General features: G+C 31.3%; 1 protein-coding gene across 1 annotated transcript in view; it reads right to left on the bottom strand.

Moving 5' to 3' along the window:
* Positions 1–2088: 2088 nt before the first annotated feature.
* LOC107451644 (potassium channel subfamily T member 2-like) overlaps positions 2089–10996 on the bottom strand; it is a 388964-nt gene continuing 380056 nt past the window's right edge. Inside the window, exons 28-30 of the mRNA XM_071181980.2 lie at positions 10737–10860; positions 5164–5248; positions 2089–3912 (exon numbers count right to left, since the gene is read on the bottom strand). Of these exons, the coding sequence (XP_071038081.2) occupies positions 3726–3912; positions 5164–5248; positions 10737–10860 (396 nt within the window). The 3' untranslated portion in view covers positions 2089–3725. The remainder of the gene's footprint in view (positions 3913–5163; positions 5249–10736; positions 10861–10996) is intronic.

Raw genomic sequence — 10996 nt, 5'->3', positions numbered from 1 at the left:
AAATAGAAGAAAATAGCAAAAGTGTTGTGCAATACAATGATAACTGTAACTGTGATTATTATTCAAGAGACATAGTAAGGGTTATTTACAGATGAAGGTAGCAAATATAAATATATATATGTAGAATATCTGAAATATTTGTTTACATCAGTTTTTTCTACACTCTAGAAAATTTAAAGGAGCAGAGAGTTATTTAAAATGGTCATTTGTAAAGTAACACATCTACTGTACGGACATAACATTTTTCTAACAATTCATCACCACTTTTTTGCACTTATGTACGTACAAAACATATGTACACATTAGAATATGCACACATGCATGTGCAAATACTGCCTGAGCAAAAAAATAGTGATTTATTTTGAGTTCTAATTTGTTTAATATTATAGTTTATACATTAAAAAGCAAGTAAATTATCCTCTATCCATATAAAGCTCCCAAATAATCATTCATATATAAAAATAATTTTCATGCATAGATTTCAGAACTGTATAGATAATTATTTTCCTTCCAAGTTAGCTATACTCTTTTTAGCACTATTTATTTGGCTCTACTATTTAAAAATTAATATTTTTTATAGTAATAAGTATTTACTGTGATTATAAGGAAAGGCACGCTTTTTTATAGCTTTCAGATATAGTACTATGTTTAAATAAAAATTTAAAAAAAATATTTAATTGATTCGGTGATTTATTTACAGTTTTTTTAAAATGTTATTGCTTTTTGCATTTATTGTTATTAAAATGTAATTAATTAAATTATTAAGAATTGTATATGTTCTATAATTTTAAGTTTATGCTTTTTTTTATTTGGTTAAACTAAACGTTATACACTTACATCAATAAAGTTCCCACTACAATATGATGGTACTACTAGTACGGTGGTCAGTATTACTAGTACAGTGGTCTAATTTTGCTCCAAAACCTTCTCTCCAGCAAATACAGGTTGCTTTCATATCGGAAAAATATCAACTATCGTACGCAAAGCACTGTAATAGCACATAATTGGAGAGTTTAGTGGAAGAAGCAGGTAAGTGACATTTTTCAGAAATATTTAACAGTCAGGAAAAGCAGCATAAGGTGGTCATATCAATGTGGATTATTTTTGTTGTAACAAAATTGTTTTCTCTGTCTTCTTTTAATGTTGACATAACTAATCAACATTAGTTATGAGTAGGTTTTCATTATTATTATTTCAAATTAAGTACCGAAAAATAAAATAAGGCAAACAATTATTATTTCCACCTTCTAACAAATCTAAAATGAAATAGTTCATTCCACTTTTTTTGTTCCTATCCTAATTATATCAATCTGAAAATGTCACTTACCTGGTTTTCCCACTATGCTCTTAAATGATTTGAAAAATTCAACCATAACGTATATCTTACAACCAAGGTTGCCTATTTACAGAGAGGATTATTGAGATTATTTTCTCCTTTTAGTCCTTAATTATTATTTACTTCTTTTAAAGAAAAATTCAAGATAAAATTCAATTATAATCCCATATCAATATTTCCCATATCAATAGTTAAAAATTAAGCTTAAAAGAAATAAAGATCTGAATAATTCAGAATTATTTAGAAAATTTTCATATTTTAAATTATCCGAAGATATATAATTTCAGAATACCATCTCTAATATAAACACAATCACAGATATACATATACACATTCTTATTCTTTTATTTAAAATATATTGGTAAGATATTATTTGAATTTGTTTGTTTGTCTTATATTATAATATTTTTATTTATGAGAGGAAAATAATTTTACTTTTTAGTCGTTTTCCGGATATATTTTTAATTAAACATTTAACATATTTTTTTTTAATTAATCGTATTTAAACAGAAATTTAGACGTTATTCTAAAAGCAGTTTTTACATTTGGATATGTTTAGATCGATACTATAACTTTTTAAAAAATATGAGAAATAAGTTACAATAAAAATCATTTTTGTTTGAAATATAAATGAAATTCAAATCCTTCGTTATATGTGCAGCAAGGTTTAATTGTGATGGATTCTATGATTGATACCTACTTAGAGTTTCGCAGAACGCGAGAAAAATTTGTAGGTTGATAGTTCTATTCTATTTGCTTGAGATTTGCAAAAGTTTAGATATACTTTGGCAGGTAAAAGGAGAATTGTTGGTAATATGCGTCATGTTAATGTGATTTATTACTTTATATTTTCAAAATTGTGTTACGAAAATTCTAAAAAAAGGTATAGGGTTTTTGAAATAGTATTTCCCTGAAGAATTCATCCTGAAGAATTCATCTTATTATAAGGGTCGTAGTTCTGTTCCGATAAGTCAGAATAGTGTTATAACAATAAAAAAAAGTTGCTAATATTTGACGAATATTATTTAGATATTTCATATTAGCTTCTTATTTCCTTTTAGAATATGCAGTAGAACATTTTTTGTGCATATGTTAGTGCTTCAGAATTCTTCAAAAATCTACATGTAGCTTAAAAATATGATACCAGGGAAGAATCATATAGGAATGTATGGTCACAATGCAAATGTGCAACATGACATATTCAAAATTGCTTTCGCATAAAGGTTTATCAGCTAATGCATCATCGTTTCAAATAATTACGTCATTAACCTCACTCATTAACGTCGTTGCAACCAGTACATAATTTTAAACTAAATCGTGTTAACTCGTTGATATGTAATAAATAATTATTATTTGTAACCTATCTCACAAATTAAAGTGTCTGGTTTTTTGAACATGTTGGGGCATTTTATTTGCGACCATAAATTTCATCATGGTTCTTACTTGTTATTATATTCCTTACCTACAAGTAGATCTTTCAACAATGATTCCAAATCATGGAATACGTTCTTTTACCGTTTAACTGCCGGATTCATATTTTGCACTAATGGAAAAAATGCCTTTAAGAAAAAAACATATCAGGTTTGCATTTAAATTAAATGAAGATTTTCTGCAGAGAGCGACTAAATTTATTAAAAAATTAAACAGCTGGTTTGATTTCAGGACATAGTCATAGCAGTGCTCTAGAACTGGTTGAACAAAGCACCCCTATCCCATCCGTCATGAATTTGTTAGTGTGGTTGCTGGATACGAAATTTTCTGCATGCATCTTAATTTTTTTCCGTGTTTCACTGAAGTTAGAAAATAATTTCCATAAATCCTCATTGTAAGCAACTATGCTTGAATTTATGGAATAAGACTTTATCTCAAGAGGCCCTAAAATTGATGAATTCTTCAAGTTGAAAGGAATAGTTTGAATTAATTTTATTAAATTAGGTACCATTTTTCCTATGAATTAGGTCAATTTTATTCTGCATACCTTAAGAAATATTTAAGTTTATCTCCTCTAAAGTGATAAGGACTCTTACGTTTTGAAAAAGAGTGCAGTGATCAAATGTATATAAAAACGATAAGACTCATAAAAGTGATAATACTTTCATTGCATTACTTATCTTGTTTCTCTCCAATATAATATGTTTTAAAAGTTGAGCTGTGTCGAATTGGAAGTCTGATCAGATCTCGAAACATTTTGGTCCTAGAGGTACAGCAGCTGTAGCAGCGTTCATATACAATATTATACGACAATAACATGGAATATTTTCCTGAAGGAACTCTTTGTTAGCGTTTTGTTTCATTTTCCACGAAAGGAATTTTGCCTTTTAAGTCAGGTTTGTTGTTCTATCGGCTTGGATCCTGTTGACATAGCATCGAATGGCAATTTGGCTTATTATCAGACAAAAGTTCCGTCTTTGTCGCCATCGCTGCCATCACTGTTTTCAGAGGCTGCACCTGGAAGGTTGTCCTCTTGGGTTGACTTGTTACTGCCTCGTTTCTTTTTGTTGGGAGATTTTATTCGAATGGAACCTCTTGTTAAGAAAACTTTTTTACTCCAGATGGGACTGGGTCGAATGACGAAACTGACAAAAGTAAATAATTAGGATAAAATAATTATTTGAGTAGAACAAAACATGTGTAAATTTTTAATTATCTGGAAAGATAGTATAAAAAAAATGCACAGAGAAACTATTCGGTTTTTATAATGCATATTTAACTCACTAATAAGAAAATGGCAAAAGCGACTAAAAATTATGTGAAAACTGGATAACGTTTTGTATTAAAATATGTAGGCCTCAAATTTATCTCGTTACTTAAGTTTTAGTACTTTATTTACCATATTTTAAAAACAAATGACAGTATTTATGTTGCTAACATGCAAACAATTATACGATCTGACCGTTTAATAAAACTACAGCGATTTTAAAACGAAGTAATTAGACAATTTCTTAATAAAACTTCACTTTCTGGTTTTTCACGCAATTTATCTTTTAGATTCGTAAACTCAATAGCTGGAATCTTGGATAAGAAAACGCAAAAAAATATTGAAAAATTAACAAAAAAAAAAACATATTTAATTATAAAGAAATTAGATTCCGGATCCACTGATTCATTAGTCCTTGATTCGCCCCTTAACAGATTCTTTAATCAGCCGGTTTATTGATTCTTACATTCATTAATAAGGCAATTTAATGCTTTATGAATAAGTCGGCTTATTAATCATTACATTCAATGAAATTGTAATTCATTGATACTCCGCTTCATTAATTATTTGATTAATTAATACTTGAACTCACAGCTTCACCGATTCAGAGATTCCTCCTTTCACTAGAACGCCAATTCAATGATTCACATTTTTACTCGTTCGTTAATTTACTCTAATTCTATAAGACATTGATACGCTTACTTTGTTTTTTCTCTGGCTATAACAAGAATCAATCACAGTAAAGATCATAGATGCATAAATGCTTTACTATGCTTTTAAAATTAAAACTGCACAACCATACAGAACAACATGTGGAATAAATCAACCACAAAAAAGAATTTAAAATTAGACCTTTGTACAAATTATATGCACAAAATAGCAGTAAGATTACATTACATGATGGTTAGTGCAAAAACTGATCACAGATTAAAATATTTTTGTGCTTATGTGTTAAAATTCAGCTAAAATTTATAAGAAAGCGAAAATATTACCATAACATACAAGGGTTGGACAACTTGAATTAAAATACATAATAAAAATTAAACTAGGAAGTATGATATTTCTTTTAATAATTTGAAAAGCACTGTCAAATTGCATTACATACTTTATTCAAACAATTTATACTTACATAACATCGCCTTCTTCTAATGGAAGATCACAGCTTGGATTTATCATAACATAGGATAAACTGTTTCTTTTCTCAGAACACTCGTCTAAGAAAATAATAAAAACATATTATGTCACTGTCAGGAATTTTAACTCTTTGCACTGTCTAAAATATTGAAATACCTAAAAAGTTAAAGCGTTTAAATGTAAAAAGGTTATTTTACTCCTATTCTGTTTGTTTCTAATAAATGGCATTTATGAAGAACTGTAACACACCATTCTCAAATATGTTTTTAACTATGAGGTTCATAAAAATTTCCTATTTCTCGTGCCAGTGATATTTCCGAGCAAGAGCGTTCAAAAGTAATGCACTAAAAAGGTTTTAATATATCCCTCTCTTGTGCCCGGATTTTTATTATTTTACTATATATATATATATATATATATATATATATATATATATATATATATATATATATATATATATATATATGTAACATAAAAAGCTTCAATTAATCTTTTTATGTTAGTTTCTTTTATAAAACTTCATCCTAATTAATTATTCTAAACGAAATACTTTCTCACACTTTTAAAAGCCTCATCCTGTTCTTAAATCTATTTTTGACTCAAGTATGCATTTAATTAAGAGCAGGACATTTTTCCCTTTGCTCTGCGTGGGAAACATTCGATCTATTTCATAAACCAATAGCAACTACTAAGATTTCCCTCTTTCCCTAAATTAAGACATTTTACGGATTTTACTTTGCAAGATTTTCCCTAACATATAACCAAGGAGCGCAACTTTTCGTGTACACTTTCACTCAATCTCATGACTGCTCTTGTCTAATAATTAATAAATAAATTTTGTACCCTCCTTCCCGACCTATGACCTGTTTTAATCCTTCCACTCGGCAACGACGTTATAAGTCGACAGGATTGAACGGTCGGGAAGGGGTACAGTTCGTATGGTACATTAAAGATATTAAATATCTCATTTGAAAATAAATAAATCATTTTCGGAAGAGGGTACATCAAAAATATGGAATAATTTCGAATCATTTATTCAAAGAAACAGCTGATAAATAAGCAGTCAAATTCTTCTACAACTCTGATGTCTATGCTGCATATTTTGTCTACGTTCCTGAGACTACTAGAAAGCTGAGCTTCAATTCCTTCCTTGGACTAAAAAGAATAACTGCATCGAACTCTTGATAATTAACATGTTTTATTGAAACCCTATCCCTTGGAGAAAGCGTTGATTTTGCCACTCTTAAGTGCTGAGCTGGATCTTATCGTCGATGAATAATTGTTCTCACACCCACGATGGTCTACTTAAATATTCGACATTCAAAAGAAAAATAAGCTTCAATTTCTCCGTCACTATTGGTGTTAATTTACGATTCATCTTAACGAAGAAACAAATTTTTTCCCTAGCAGCTCTCGTCTTTGCTTTTGGAATTGTGTTCACGGAATTTCAACGCACTTTCATCGCTAATGTTGTGGTTTTCAAAATATCTTGGACTAATTCGAACTTTTTCACGTATCCTTTGAGTTCATTTTTTTTTACAATTCTCATAAAACAATTTCTTAAATGATTATGATTTTAATTTTTCCCATATTTGATGTTTCAAAGTGAAACTACTTTTTATATATTGATAGTATTTACTGTTGAAATTTTTATTTCTTTAAATTTTTATTTTCAGTTAATTGATTTATTTGATTGAAAAGTGTTTCAAGAAATTATTTTCATATTGTTTTATGTGTTACAGCTTCTATGATTTTTTGAGTAGTAGAAATTATATTTTTGTTTTACAGTGATTGGTGTTTAAATGAAAATGCCATTTAAATTTTTTTTTCTCTTCGTAATGCAACTGCAGTAATTATTGAAATTCAATTTTAATATATGAATGCAATTACGGTGTGGCAAAAATTAAATTAAGAAATGTTAAAACTCACACAAATAATTTGGAAAAATGAATAAAATATTTGTTTTTAGAATTTGAATTGAAATGTGAAACCAGACATTAATGCTTTAGTTCAACGTTGGTAAATTGTTCATAGCTCAGCTCTTGCTCAGACATTTCCATAGATAAACAACATAAAGATAGGAAAATAATCAAACAAAAATTTAAAAGTAATAGTAACCAAATTCACTTCAAAAACACGTTTAAAATAGAAATGAAAATATTTGAATTCATAACAATTGCGACAAATTAAATTATCAATTAAGATCTCTGCATAAAAATTACTTTAAAAAAATATCCGAACTAAAATTCTTGAAAAAAAAATTATGTCCAAAAAGAAAGGTAGAAATGAAAAAAAAAAAAAGAAGAAAAGGTAATTTGCAAATTAACCAAACTTGCACTTCAGATTAAAATAAGGAAAATAGCTAGATCAGTCAAAAATTGAAAACTGATTTACCTTAATACCATATTAAATTTGAAAGCTTTGTTTTGGATTTCAATTTGTGATAGAGTGTGTTGAACTAGTTGTAATGCAAAATCAGAGAAAACTGATCACTTTTTCGGATTATAAAAGCAACTTGTCTTTACACATTTCTCCTGAAATCCAGGTTAATGATTGCAACAAAAATACCAAGAAAGAAAATAAAAGTACAAATAAATAAATATAAAGAAAGTAGAAAGAAAAGTAAAATAAAAGAAGGTAGAAAGAAAAATAAGAGAGAAAAAGAAAAGAAAAAATGTTATAGAAGGCAAATTTTGGACATAAAGAAAAAAAATTTCCGGATATTTTGCTACTAAAGTGATAAATATGTAAGGTAAATAATAAATAAAGTGAAATAAAGACAGAACTGAAATCTTGGACTTGACAATAACAACCACTGTGTCATTTTTTTTTCAAACAAGGTAAACAATACTCAAGTCTAATTCCAGATTGAAATTTTTCCTGTAAAAATGTTTTTTGTGTTTTACATTTTAAATTACACATTTTTAACAAATGTTTATAAATTTTTGTCATCATGATTGAAGAGTTAACTTAAATTGTATTATTATGAAGAATTCTTATCGTGAAAAAGCTGTGTCGTGATCTTTAAACAAAAGACTTTTGAAACTGAAAAAAACTGTTAAGTAAAAAAAAAAAAAACTGTTGAAAATGAAAATTTTAAAATTGCTGATAATGCTACTGCAGATTTTTGATTGTGTTAAATTTTTTACAATGAGAACATATGTAAATGTTTTAAAATTTATATTACTTTTATATATTGTTACCATTACAAATTTGGTTATATTATTTGTACTTCTACCATAGGGAAGATTTTGCAAATGGATAATTTCAAAATTTTGGGATTCTAACTAAACATTTTTGGCGAAGGGGGATGTAACATAAAAAGCTTCAATTAATCTTTTTATGTTAGTTTCTTTTATAAAACTTCATCCTAATTAATCATTCTAAACGAAATACTTTCTCACACTTTTAAAAGCCTCATCCTGTTCTTAAATCTATTTTTGGCTCAAGTATGCATTTAATTAAGAGCAGGACATTTTTCCCTTTGCTCTGCGTGGGAAACATTCGATCTATTTCATAAACCAATAGCAACTACTAAGATTTCCCTCTTTCCCTAAATTAAGACATTTTACGGATTTTACTTTGCAAGATTTTCCCTAACATATAACCAAGGAGCGCAACTTTTCGTGTACACTTTCACTCAATCTCATGACTGCTCTTGTCTAATAATTAATAAATAAATTTTGTACCCTCCTTCCCGACCTATGACCTGTTTTAATCCTTCCACTCGGCAACGACGTTATATATATACACAAAGCTGTAACCTGATCTCAGTTCTTAGATCCGTCAGTTAGAAGTCGCCTTAAGCTAGAAGTTCCGCAAGTCAATGTAAGCCGCAAGCTGATCCCTGTGCACGACTAGGAAGCAATGGAAATTTCCCTAAGACATTAGAGCGCGGTTGAGAACGAACCGAAACAGACGGATATGGACTCCAAAGAGGAATTATGATCGCAAGACGAACTCTTACTCATTTATTATCTTCTGTTATTTATGTGATTGTTAATCGTCCGTGTTTATGTAAATTTAGTCTTTAATATATGTTTTTGTTAAAGAACAGTGTCTTTTATTTAAGACGACCACTCATGCCGTCCCCATATATACACTGACTGAGCAAAACTCATGGGATAGCAGGGCTCTGATTTGTGGATGGACAGCACGTGTGACCAACGCCACCTTGTGGCCTCCTTGACGGTCTCAGTTGTGTGTTAGACATTGCTTGAAGTGGCTGTGTGAGTGATCGGGTAAAATGCAACGTCGTCGTGAGTTGACGGCATTCGAACGCGGCATGATTGTAGGTGCCCGACGCATGGGACATTCCATTTCGGATGTGGTGAAGGAATTCGGCTTCCCAAGGTCAACCGTGTCGAGAGTGTACCGTGAATGGGTGAATGAGGGTGTCACAGTCCACAACAGACACCATACCTGGCGACCACAGGCCCTAAATGACCGAGACAGGCGAAACCTGAGACGAGTGGAAACTCAAGATTGGAGAGCAAATGTGCTACAAATCACGACAAAATTCAACACTGGCCGTGATAGAGACGTGTCCCAGTGGACAATCCGTCGGAACATACGTGTTCTCGGGTATGAGAGCCGTCGCCCCACACGTGTGCCACTGCTAACCCAGCGTCATCGGACAATTCGGCTTGCATTTGCCACCAATCACCACGGGTGGACACTGCAATAGTGGCGTAACGTGATGTGGTCTGACGAATCACGTTATCAACTGTTCCATGCAGATGGGAGGCACCGTGTGTGGCTCACACCGCATGAAGCGATGGATCGTGGCACAGTACAGGCCGGTGGCCTATCAGCCATGGTGTGGGGTGCATTTTCGTGGCATGGAATGGGCCCCCTGGTCGTTCTGGATGCCACATTGACTGGTCAGAGGTATCTTCAGCTGCTTGGAGACTATCCCCACCCTTTTGTCATGTTTCAGCACCCTGATGACATTGCTATGTTTCAAGATGACAACGCAGCCCCACATTGCGCCAATATCGTCCGTGCCTGGTTCGACGAGCATGCAGGTGAGATCCAACGACTGAATTGGCCACCTCGAAGTCCTGATATGAACCGTATTGAACATATCTGGGATGCCCCCGACGTCAGGCTCAGGGCATTGAATCCTTAACCCACGAACAGGCCACAATTGGCTGCCGCTCGTCAGGATGTGTGGTGCCAATTACCTCCAGACGTGTTCCAGAGCCTTGCAGACTCACTTCCACGCCGTATCGTTGCACTCCGCAGGGTCAGAGGGGGCCCGACCAGATATTAGGTGGGTATCCCATGAGTTTTGCTCAGTCAGTGTATATATATATATATATATATATATATATATATATATATATATATATATATTCAAACACTAAAAATTAATACATTTATTGTACACACAGCTGTTTACATAATTTTCTTGAATAAAAAAAATAGGCATTTTTATGACGTATACGCGTTTTCTTGAAAATAGAAAGATCATTGGAATCAGCTATTTCCATTTTTTTAAAACTGTTTTTGATTTTATTTATAGTTTCATCAAGTAATTAATGTAAAGAATGAAAATAGTCCTACCGTAGTCTTCTGTCGGTAAACAGAGATCTTTCATCCTATTTCGCACCAGATTTCCAATTTCTTGTCGTTCCACATCTGTCCGAATAGCGATTTGATCTTCATCATCCATCAGATCGAGTGACATCTGGAATGAAAAAAAATTTCTTAAACAGTCATCAGTTACAGTTTACAGCACTGGACGGATCTATATCCTGAATGAGGATTTTAAAATACTAACGGCAACCACTGCTTCAAACTGTGCTTGTACACAAGCCACTCAC

The sequence above is a fragment of the Parasteatoda tepidariorum genome, chromosome 4 (genome assembly GCF_982258835.1).
Source record: "Parasteatoda tepidariorum strain Cologne lab strain chromosome 4, Ptep-v5.0, whole genome shotgun sequence".
Lineage (NCBI taxonomy): Eukaryota > Metazoa > Arthropoda > Arachnida > Araneae > Theridiidae > Parasteatoda > Parasteatoda tepidariorum.
This window is presented reverse-complemented; position numbering and strand designations above follow the sequence as displayed.